Source organism: Mya arenaria, chromosome 8 (assembly GCF_026914265.1).
Source record: "Mya arenaria isolate MELC-2E11 chromosome 8, ASM2691426v1".
NCBI classification, from domain to species: domain Eukaryota; kingdom Metazoa; phylum Mollusca; class Bivalvia; order Myida; family Myidae; genus Mya; species Mya arenaria.
In genome coordinates, this window is record NC_069129.1 from 39,981,099 (window position 1) to 39,993,427 (window position 12,329).

General features: G+C 37.6%; 1 protein-coding gene across 1 annotated transcript in view; it reads left to right on the top strand.

Annotated features, from left to right (window-relative positions):
* Positions 1-12,329, top strand: part of LOC128242675 (mucin-2-like) — a 52,766-nt gene that overhangs the window by 18,719 nt on the left and 21,718 nt on the right. The window contains exons 32-54 of the mRNA XM_052959921.1: positions 51-165; positions 394-635; positions 1,224-1,335; positions 1,784-2,013; positions 2,420-2,534; positions 3,113-3,309; positions 3,926-4,088; positions 4,272-4,405; positions 4,663-4,791; positions 5,044-5,158; positions 5,469-5,710; positions 6,305-6,419; positions 6,648-6,880; positions 7,147-7,261; positions 7,718-7,826; positions 8,154-8,325; positions 8,936-9,050; positions 9,471-9,736; positions 10,169-10,283; positions 10,667-10,788; positions 11,173-11,235; positions 11,444-11,482; positions 12,033-12,147. Of these exons, the coding sequence (XP_052815881.1) occupies positions 51-165; positions 394-635; positions 1,224-1,335; positions 1,784-2,013; positions 2,420-2,534; positions 3,113-3,309; positions 3,926-4,088; positions 4,272-4,405; positions 4,663-4,791; positions 5,044-5,158; positions 5,469-5,710; positions 6,305-6,419; positions 6,648-6,880; positions 7,147-7,261; positions 7,718-7,826; positions 8,154-8,325; positions 8,936-9,050; positions 9,471-9,736; positions 10,169-10,283; positions 10,667-10,788; positions 11,173-11,235; positions 11,444-11,482; positions 12,033-12,147 (3,373 nt within the window). The remainder of the gene's footprint in view (positions 1-50; positions 166-393; positions 636-1,223; positions 1,336-1,783; positions 2,014-2,419; positions 2,535-3,112; positions 3,310-3,925; positions 4,089-4,271; positions 4,406-4,662; positions 4,792-5,043; positions 5,159-5,468; positions 5,711-6,304; positions 6,420-6,647; positions 6,881-7,146; positions 7,262-7,717; positions 7,827-8,153; positions 8,326-8,935; positions 9,051-9,470; positions 9,737-10,168; positions 10,284-10,666; positions 10,789-11,172; positions 11,236-11,443; positions 11,483-12,032; positions 12,148-12,329) is intronic.

Sequence of the window (12,329 nt, forward strand, 5' to 3'; positions counted from 1 at the left end):
TACATTTAAATGCTATGATAACATACCGATATGTTTGTTTCTTCATTCAGCGGTGTGTGTGTACAGGACGTCACAGTACACTCAGGGCCAGACATGGTATGATGGCTGTAACTTCAAGTGTACATGTGAGAATGCAATGGCAGGAACATACAGATGTAATGAGAGGTGGGTACGACATGTGTTGTAAGATGGTGGGAAAATATATTTGAAAGGCCAATGTAGTTTAGTGTAGTAGCTTTTTATCTCTTCTCCAAGAGGCTAAGGTTTGTATTTTTATACCTTTAGACTTTGTTATAGCTTGTAGAGCTGAATTGTAATTGAGATTGCCTATTTTACTATGCTAGTTTAATTAGGAAATAAACATTTAGATCAATTTCAATATTTCCCCAACAGGTGTGCGGACTACACAGTACCAGCGGGCTGTACCCTGGTGGCCGACCCATCAGACCCTATCTGCTGCAAGATTCCATATTGCGCTCCAAAACCTAACAATCCTAACCCAATTCCCACCGCACCCACAGGAGTGATCACAGGGGGTAGTGTGACCCAGGCCCCCACCCCTAAGCCGACACCCGCCCCTCTCCCAGGACAGACCCCAAGCCCAACTTCAGCACCAACACCTGCACCCACTCCAGGTGAGATATCCAATTATTTTAATGTCAAATTTTGCAATAGATAATACGTAGGGGGAAAAAGTGAGAAAATCAGGTAAAATGTCAAAATATAAACTTTAAGATCTTTCTGCTCTCAGCCTGAAATAGAATTAGGCAAAATTGTCAAAATCCCAATAAGATCTATAATATGCAGACAATAATAATTTTATCAAATTCTAAGGAGAATAACCACATACTATCTACACTAAAATTTTGTTCTTATGATGGCTGTTTTGTTTTGTCTTGTTAAAAAAGGAGCGATTGTTATAATTTGTTTATTGTGTAGCGAAGGCTTGTTTTAAGCAATATAAGGCAACTCAATGAATTTGATGTTTCATTCAATGACCATTTTTGTGATATCTTCTATGTTATTTTTATGATATTTTTCACCAGTGTGCGTCTACAAGGGCCGTCAGTACCTTCTATGTTATTTCTATGATATTTTTCACCAGTGTGTGTCTACAAGGGCCGTCAGTACCTTCTATGTTATTTCTATGATATTTTTCACCAGTGTGTGTCTACAAGGGCTGTCAGTACCTCCTATGTTATTTCTATGATATTTTTCACCAGTGTGCGTCTACAAGGGCCGTCAGTACCTCCAGGGCCAGAAATGGCGTGATGGTTGTGACTACAACTGCGAATGTATCAACAGTATGACCGGCCAGTACAAGTGTACTGAAATGTAAGACTTGTGTACTTTTCTCCACAAGATATAATATTGAAAAATGCTATGACATAAATTGTCTGTGTATACAAGGAAAGATGCTAATTTAAGTTTTATTTAGTAATGTTCTTAATTGAGACATGATGGAATCGTAAATAAAATCCACATAAAATATAATGTCGCCATCATAAACTAATGTCACTTTAAATTCTAGACTAGTGTAATAATTTGTGACATCATTTATAAATGAAAAGCCTTGTTGTGCACTTTATACAGAGAAATTGTATGTATTTAGTGCTTTATTTCATAAAATACTATTAATGATATAAATAGAATATCATATGGCATATAATTAGATTTGCCAAGGATTAATTTGATCAATTTTTGAAAATTTGTTTGATAAATTGCATATTTAACAACCACTTTCCTTTATAGTACAATTTGAATGTTATCATTGCTGTTTCAGTTGCCCGAAATACCCCAACCTCCCAAGCCAGTGCCACCTCGTCCAGGACTACAACAAGCCCTGCTGCCAGGTGCCCACATGTGATTTCACAGGCTCAACTGGAGAGATCACGTCCAAGGCCCCGACATTCGTTCCAACCCCGGGCGGACCCACCATGGCTCCCAGCCCCGGATTCGTACCTACATTTGCACCAACATTCGCACCAACATACGCACCCACAGCACCCAAAAGTAAGAACAAGTAGGCCATCTAAGGTTTGATTGTGGTGACAAATTAAATGATTCTTCTTAGAAAATTAGCACAAATTTTAAGTTTACTGTTTATATCCAGATTCCATGGAGAGGAGTGTACAAACATCATGGACTATTAGACTACAGGAATAAATCAAGAAGCCTTAAACGTACATGTTGTGCATTTTTCTGGGGGGTTAAGGAATAAGTTTTTGCGCCAAAGTTTGTGCAGATCCATCTACACAATATGTCAATATGTTAAATTACTTGTTGAAATTCTGCATGAATGAAACAAATTTTCCATTTTTGGACTGGATATCTGACCAATGAGATGCATGAAAAAGCCTTCATAGTGTACAATGATCATTTTTATCTCATTAAATTTACCCAATATTTACATTGTCAGAGCTGTGCAGTTACAATGGGGTGATGTTCAAGCAAGGCCAGCGCTGGGACGATGGCTGTGACCTTCAGTGTGTCTGTGAAAATGAAATGACCGGATACTACAGATGTGACCAGAGGTGATATTTCATATTGAGACTTGATATTAAGTGTCATAACATGAATGCAATCAGATAACTTCTGTCTTTTAGGTAGTCTTTTTACTAGTTATTCAAACATATGTCTGTCAACATACTTTTAAGAAACAAACAACATTTTCATTTTTTCATTGTGTTAGCAATATCAGCAAAAAACATGACTATGGCCAAAAAGAGAATGAACTAAGAGTGGAAGCTATTAAAAATTATGATGTTCAGTTTGCCATTATATTCTGCAGAGATTTTTTTTTATTCCTTTGGGCGTAGGGAGGCAAATTCAATATTATGCATTTCCTTATTCTTAGATAAACCTCATTGACTTCAATCATGTCTGGTTACTGAACTTTTCTAAACCAAATTTATAGGATTAAAATGATTGTACCCATTATATTTTTACAATTGCTGTTTAAGTATAAATATTGTCCTAGTTTTGATAAGAAACAGGTGAGCAACTGACCATGAGTGTATTGGCCTATTAATTATACAGTGCAATGAAACCATTCTGATTTTTTTTCCATAATTTAAGATAAATCAAAGATGTTTATTGAATTCCACTCCAGATGCCCAGTGTACCAGAACCTACCCGCGGGCTGCATCCTTGGGACGGACCCTAAAGACCCATGCTGCAGGGTACCTGTCTGCAAATACATGCCGACCCCAGCACCCAGCTTCACACCTGCTCCCATCCCAGGACAGACTCCCGGGCCCAACCCGTACAACATACCAACCCTTGTGCCACCCGTCATCAACGGTCAAGGTATGTATTTACATATTCTAGAAGTAAGAAGAGAAGTAATTCTGTACAGGCATTTTGTTTGGAATATGACAAAATGATTGATTCCTTGTTCTGGTATAGGCAGGACAGCTTTGAATGTTGTGAATGTATATGCTTATTTTCATCATAAAAGAAGCTGATTTTATTTATTTATTAAAATGGCACATTTTTTTTTCTTTCTATAAATGCAAAAACTTAGCCATAAAGACTAAACTAAAAAAAAATTGTCAGACTGAGATGAGTGGACAAATAATGGTATCTACATGCATTGCTTTTCTTTGAATCTCAGTCTATTCTTCTTTTGCAAGAGAATCTCCAAATCCCAAACCAGGACCTGTTACCAAGGTTCTGACTCTATGTACAGAATTCCCTTGAATTAAAAGAGTGAATTCCCAAGTTGATGTCGAACATCTACATTTCTTGTTTTGTTTTCTCCCCATAAGGAGCTACCCTTTTGCTCATTTCATGGTTATGACCATGATGTGTGTGTACAATGACAAAACCTATAGGGGAAGAAATGGCAGGACAGATACCAGTAAGACTGAGTCTGTGGAGATATTATTATATTTAAACTAATGTATTGTTTTCTACCACACAGGAGTGACCCCGACCCCAATGCCAGGTCAGGTGACCCAGGCCCCAACCCCGATGTGCATATACAATGGCAAGACATACATGCAAGGACAGAAATGGCAGGATGGTTGCCAGTATAACTGTGTCTGTGTTGATGGCATGTCAGGACAGTACAGGTGCACAGAGAGGTGGGTACATGAAGGACTCTGTACAGTCAGGATTTGGATATAACATTTGAATAGTGCCCATTGATTGACTTTGAAAACATATACGAATAGTGTCATTTGGTTGTGTTATTCTTGTTTTCATTAAAAAAACAACAATTTTGTTATGTCGATTTTTAACCATGTTGTGAATGTTAAACATTTCAGATGCCCCGTGTACACAAACATCCCGTCTAACTGTAGACTGGTTACATCCGCGTCTGACTCCTGCTGCAAGGAACCAGTCTGTACTCAGGTACAGCCCACACCCGCCCCCAACCAGACACCAGCACCACTGCCAGGTATAGAGGCTTTATTGTTATTTTGTTCCCTGTACATTTTTCTTTTGTCTACTTCCTCAGAAACAAAATAACAAAATTGAGGTTGAAATTATTTTATAAACTTGAAAATCACATGCATTATTAATTTTAAAAAAGTGATATTTATACTCTTCTTTAGTAATGAATGATTTGAAATAAATTAATTTATATTTTTTAAAAACATTTATTTAAAAGAAATTAAAAATATTTATTTTAAAGAAATAAAAATATTGCTTCAGGCACAGGAACCACCAAGAACCCAAGCATTGGACCCACCTTTGCCCCTAACCCCAACCCCATTCCGGGTGTTACACAAGCCCCTACACCAGGACCTGGACCCAACCCTATTATCACACCAGCCCCTACACGTAAGTACAATCTTTCTCATGACCTCTCAAAATTAAGCGCTACTTTTGACCTATATAATGAACTAGAATTCATATTAGTTTGTAGCTGTGTTCATAAATAAGCTGAAATTAATAAAAAAAAATGTTTTTGGCAGGTGAATTATTTGTTTCAAATAAGTGTATATCAACGCAAAAAAAATAAGTGTATGTTGTATAACCATTTGCATACAAAAAATAAGCTAATGATAACCTACCTTTATCTTTTTTGAGCAGCTATGTGTGTAATGAATGGAAAGACATACACGCAAGGTCAACAGTTCAATGTGGGCTGTGACAAGATCTGTGTCTGTGATAATGCCATGACCGGACACTACAAATGTGATGACAGGTATGCAGAGTGTGTTACTATTTGTCCTCCATTTGAAATAGATGGATAAACATTGCTACATGTTTGTCTGAAAATAGAAAAAAATATGGACATAATGAAATGTGCATTTATATGGAATAATTTTTTTTCTTTAAGACAAGGAGAGTATCCATGACAGGTTTTTTTTATTAAATATGTTGATTTATCCATTTTGTGCTATTATTTTTTCACTTATTTTTCAACTTAATACATGATTGGTAACAACTTAATAAGTGATTGGTAACTATTGTCTAGTTAATTCTGTAAAGAGCAATGCTATTGTCTCCCTCAGATGCAAAGTCTACTCGAGCATACCTGCTGAGTGTACGATGGTTCCAGACCCACAAGACCCGATCTGCTGCCAGGTCCCACAATGCATCTCTGTGCCACCCACCACCGGCCCAACTGGTGTCCCACCAACACTGTACACAAACTTCCCAACCGCCATTGTGACTGGAACTGGTACCCCACCAACCGTGCCGACAATGGCTCCCCAGCCCGGTGTCATCACTCCTGCTCCTACACCAGCACCTCGTATAAATTTTGTTACTTTTTTTTTAAAACTGCAATTTATGAGCCCTGTTTTTGCAAGTTTTAGCTTTTTTGTTTTCAAAAGAAAACTGTTGATTTCTTATTACTTTGGCATCATTGTTGTCGGCGACATCAGCTGCATTGTGCATAAAACTTAAACCTTGGCCAAAAAATCAAGATATTTAAATGAAACTTGGTATACATGTTGCCAGAGGCAGTACTCACATGTATAGCAAAAACATCAACTTTGATTTGAATAATTGTTTTGTAATGCCCCTTGTTAAAAAACAACAGCAAATGAGCCATGGTGTCCAAATACATGAGAATAGCTTACACATGGTCACACTGGTCATTAGGGCCACACTGGTCATTAGGGTCACACTGGTCATTAGGGAAAAGAAGTTGCCATTTCTTCGTATTTGATATGCGCAAAATACTGGAATGTTATTACCTGTACTGCTTTGAAATCTATAGAAGAAATCAATGAAATAATCAGTTTCCTTGTTTTGATAAGTCAACAAATTATTTGGCAGTGTATCCATGTGAATGACAGACTCTTTGTTTTGGGATATACATGTCTTTCTTGCCTGTTTCCAGAGGTGTGTGTGTACAAGAACATGCAGTACATCCAGGGCCAGAGGTGGCAGGACGGCTGTGACTACAATTGTGTCTGTGACAATGGCATGACCGGCAAATACACTTGCACTGCCAGGTAAATGGTTGTTGTTGTTTTTTATTTTTCGAAAAAAGCTATTTTTAAAGCCCTAGTGTCAAGCAAAAAACTTTAACCTTGACTATAAATAAAACAAATGTTAAACAAATGGTAAGAATATTTTCATGAAACTTGTGTACATGTTTTTCAGTAATAATACATACACGTGTAGCAGATTAGTGTAGATAGATGGACTGGACTGACACAATGTTTTAATTTTTCTTCTAGGTGTGCTGACTTCCCTAACCTGCCCCGACAATGCCAGCTCCAGCGTGACCCTAATGACTTCTGCTGCTACCAGCCCGTGTGTGATTGGTCTCAGCCGACACCTAACCCCTTCCTGACCCCCAACCCCCTCACAACGGTGGCCCCACACATTGGACCCACTCAGGCCCCTATTCCAGGCCAGCCAATTACCCCAGGCCCAACACAGGCCCCAACACAGCCTCCACAGCCCAGATGTAAGTCTGGATGTATACAGTGACTGTTTCTGTTAAACTTACTTACATAGCTGTGTCAGGATTTGGGATTTTCAAGCAGTTTCTTTATATATTTTTTTCATACTGATTATTCTTTATTAGGCAGTTCAGAACCACTTGTGAGAAAATGAAAATGATTGGTTGTCATAAATCTAAAACACCTAATTTGAGGTCACGCAGCATGGAGATTGTTGATTTTAACATTTATAAACATAAACATGATAATCATGATATTGCATATATTTCAGCATTCTGCGTGTACAACGGTGTGACCTTTGCTCAGGGACAGGTGATCAACGATGGCTGCAGCAAGCAGTGCCGATGTGACGATGCCTCAATGAACTACTACAATTGTTACGACAGGTGGGCGCTTACTTGTTAACACATGTATCAATTGCAGAATGTAGTTTTAATTTGTACTTTTCAATTGAAGAAGCTTACCCTTTGCCAGTGGAAAGATGCCTCAGTGAAATATTAATATTGTTATGACAGGATCAGGTTATCATGTAAATATCGAGTAATTATGTATGAACTTTTGACTGATGCACACTTTCTTGTTAAGGTTTCTAAGGCCAGGAATGAGATGTCTGAAAATAAAAAGCAAAACTAATTTAGAGTGACATTCAGAATACCTGCTTGGATTAAAGTTGTCTAGTGGTATAGGTATCTACCTCTCACCCAAAAGGCATTGGGTTTGAGCCCTACTTGGGGAATAATTTCCTGGCCTATATAAAAGGACACCAACATTGATTTTGGCCCAGGTAGTGGACACAAACAAAAGCAAATTAGTATTTAACTGTTACCTGCTTGTGTTTTCAGGTGTACAAGCTACCCACAAGTGCCAAGTGGCTGTATCATGGTGACCGACCCTAGCGATGCCTGCTGCCAGATCCCACAATGCAACATTGTACCGACTCCCGCACCAAACGTGAGTTATTGATCAGAAAATCTTGCAGCAAATAGTTTAATTGAGCTTAGCTCCCTACTAATTTAGGAAATCTAAATATTGTGAAAATTTGTTAGCAATTGTCATTCCATTTGTTCAATGTAGTGCTCTATTTTTATTGACAAGACTTTCAAAAAAAGGTTTTATTTACCTCAAATATGATCATCATTTTCATACCTTTGAGCGATTAGTCAATATTTTGCATTTGGATGACCTAAAAAATCATAATTATATTTGAAAACAAAATTATTTTTGGAAACAAAATTATATTTGGTAACAATCAAGTTATTAGTAACTAATGCATTCCAGATGACACCAGCCCCCAACCCGAATCTGACCCCAGCTCCAGGACAGACGCTGGCCCCCAACTTGAACCCCACATTTGCCCCCAACCCATTCACAACTCAGGCTCCAATTCCCACAGCTGTGACGGGAGTGGTCATCAACAACCCTGACCCCACCAGGCCTCCAAGCCAGAAAGGTTTGTATCTACCCAGTTTGATTACTATACACTATGTATTTTATGACAGGGTACCAATTCTGAATGATTCTATATTTCTAATTGTTTCCCTTTTTTGTTATCTGTCGGGCTATACGCTGCTATATATTGACTGTATTATGGCCTGACTCCACTAGGTGTCCCACAACAACTTTAAGTGTATTTAAATGCCAAAAGGGACACGAGTTAAAATGAGAATTCATTTCCTAGTAACACTTAATTTTCCTTAAAATAGGTTTTGAAATTAAAGCTTGATCTTCAGGAATTGTCACAAAGAACTATTTTGTTTTAACGTCTGTATATGTAAATCTCCATGTTTGTAAATCTCCATGTTTGTTTATATTCTTTAGGCCTCTATGTCTCAGAATGGACTTGATTCTAATAACCAGGTCAAATCAGTACAAACTGGGTTATCTAGCTACCAGGTCAAATCAGTACAAACTGGGTTATCTAGCTACCAGGTCAAATCAGTATAAACTGGGTTATCTAGCTACCAGGTCAAATCAGTACAAACTGGGTTATCTAGCTACCAGGTCAAATTGAAAGACCATTTTGTAAATATCTTCATTGTTGTTATACCTGTGTTTGCCAGGATTCTGTGTGTATGGTGGAGTGAAGTACACAACCGGCCAGAAGTGGGATGATGGATGTAACTTCCACTGTGAATGTCTAGATGACATGTCTGGACAGTACAAGTGCACAGAGAGGTATGCTTCCTTCTGGCTAGCTGGCTTCTTTTTTCAAAGAAAAAAACCCACAAAACTTGTTGAAATATTGTCATGAAATATTGTCAAAGCCTTTGTGTCATAGTGACAATGTCACCTTGGCAAAATGGTATCTTAACTGTGACTTGTCACTCTTCTTAGCAATAATAATACATGCATGTGTAACTGTGACTAAATAAAGACTGTGAAAATAAGACAAGCATTGGCACTTGCTTGTGGTGCTCTTGTTTTAAAAAGTGGTTTAACAGATTTTAGACATTTCATTATTGATGAAAAAAGATAGGACATATATTTTTTCATCGAATGTTCATTATTGATTGAAATCATTAGGCACTTTTAATGAGATTTATCAATACTATTCACAATTGCTTACGATAACAATTTATTTGTAAATTTCTACAGATGTGCCCGTTACACAAGTATTCCATCAACGTGCGTCTTGGTGACTGACCCCAACGATGCCTGCTGCAAGGTGCCTTACTGCACAAACATCGTGCCAACACCTGCCCCAAATGCAACGCCTGCCCCTAACCTGAACCCAACACCAGGATTCCAGACCCCAGGAAGTGGACCCACATTGGCGCCCAACATGCAGCCTACAATGGTGCCCAACCCAAACCCCAACCCAAACCCCATTGCTACACCAGCACCTCAGCCACTCCCTAGAGGTGAAGATTTCATAAATTAATGTGGTTTCATCAGTGCTCTGTAATGTACAGAAATTTAAGGCAATAATGTTCATTGTTTTTACAATATTGATAATGCAATAGAAATTACAGCGTCATGCCCAGTTGCCAAAACCAACAATGATTTTGTATAATAGTGGAACAAGAATCAATGCTGTATTAGGCATCTACATTTACAGACATGTTAAACAAGTATTTAAAAGTGAATTTTAACAGCATTGCATTTAAAGAACTCTACTTTCTGTGATAAATTCTTTGATATCCTGCATGTCTGTTTTTTCTCGTGTTCAGGATGAGGGTTTTATGAGATGTTTGTGTTTTTATGTGTAATTTAAGGACCCCATTTCCTTTGATAAATCGTTTCACTTTCCATTTATACAGTTTCTCATTCTTCATATTTTGAAATCCTTCTAGATGTTTGTATAATGAGTGGCAAGGCTTACACCCAGGGCCAGACATGGTTTGACGGATGTAAACAGACCTGTGTCTGTGACGATGGAGCCACTGGACATTACACTTGCAGTCAAAGGTCAGTGCGAGTATTTTTACCAAAGAACAACATGAAGATGAGTTGAAATTATGATGATTGGGGAGAGTTTTGGTATAGTTATCCACCTTACACTAAGGCTGTCATTGTTTTGAGCGCCACAAGATGTACTTTCATGGAAGCTCAAAATGGGCATTTATACTGGTTTTGACTCAAGATATAGACTTAAGCATGGTTTTATAAGCTATCATTGTTCAGTTGCAATCTGCTGCTTAAGGAAATCACTATAAATTCACCAAAACCTTTTTGATATTCTCCGAATTAAATTTCTAAAGCATGCCTCCAGACCTCCCTGGCCAGATGGGATTAAACAGTGAATTCAATTTATAGTTATGCTATTGTAAAATACCATTTCTCTATGACAGGTGTGCGACATTCACGAACGTTCAGCCCAACTGTGTGATGGTACCAGACACCAATGACCCCATCTGCTGCCAGGTTCCATACTGCACCCAGCCTAACAGCACTGTGCCACTCCCACAAACTGGTGGGTGGAGATTTGGTTTAAACATGTATATATTTATATATATATAAAGATATAGTTCATTGCATTATGAATGCATATATATGATGGATGGAGAATTACAGAAGTTTTTGTTGGCTTATGTTATAATTTTGGAGAATAAGTGCATATATTAGGATGAAAATAGTGATTTCTGATATTGTTTTTAAGAAAAAGCACTTGATTGATTTTGACTATCATTGTAATCTCTCGCTGTTGATATCATGATATCATAATACAGACATGTTTTGTAGTTATTTTCGACTATACTTAAAAGATAACTGTCTGTATATGGAAGTTCCCTGCTAAATACAAGATTTAATTGAATATTATGAAAGTGCAGTTTTTACAACAGTATATATTTTTCAGGCACCCACACTGGAGGCCCCATCCCCACTCCACGACCATCACCAACACTTGCACCCAGCCCAGGTTGGTATTTTACTTGACTCAAAAGTCCCATTTTTATTAAAGAAATCTGAAGTTAAAAATTTATTACATACCTCACAAATTTAAACTTTATTACATCATGCATCGCAAACAAAAACTCACAATACGGGGCTATATAATAAGTAAATCCTCTAAATCTGAATTTATTAAGGTGTATGGTCATGTATGTGTTTCTCTTTTGTTTTTCCAGGCATGACTCCAGCACCCACCCCTGCTCCCAATGCCCCGAGTAAGTTAAGAGTCTTTTGTTTAAGGTTCAAAAACATAATTAATGGAAAATGTTATCGTCTAATCAAAAGTGCACTGTGAATTTGGTAGCAACATGCCATTTCAAATAAAGGTTTTCTGCATTAGCGTATTAACTTCCTTTGCCAATTTTGGAAAGGACCATACAATGTGCACTGTCATGGAGCAATACCTAATAGTTAAAACCAATCTCCATATGTTTAAGTAAACTGCTATTATATGACCTGCAAATTTCAGAGAAGGGTATAAAATGTATTTCAAATATTAGTTTTTGGCATCATGTCAAATTTGTTTAACACAAAAGAGTTATATACATATAGACTACCTAAGTTAACCCATGACCTATAATTTAATCCATGACCTAATGGCACCGTGGCATGGGTGTGTCTTTTCTTGTTTTCTGTAATAAGAATATATGACATCATATTTCTTGCATACGTAGTATCGACTGTAAGACCTGTTTCTGATCAACATGTTGTCGTTCGTATGTCCTTACCTACATTGTACATGAATGGGTGGGTTGTATATTGCAGAGGTGTGCGTGTACAAGAGCAGCATGTACACACAGGGCCAGACCTGGCGAGATGGATGCCTCTACGACTGTACCTGTAATGATGCCGAACACGGAAAATATGTCTGCACTGACATGTACGTTGATACGCTTCTCCCTTTATGTTGTCTGTTTTTCAAAGTCTCTTATTATGGCCTGAGTGTCATTGTTGCAAACACTTATGTGATGTTCACTTTAATAAAAAAGCATCACTTTTAAAGATTTTGACATTGAACATAGTTAACATATTCCAAATGACGATATGTACAGCAATGTAATA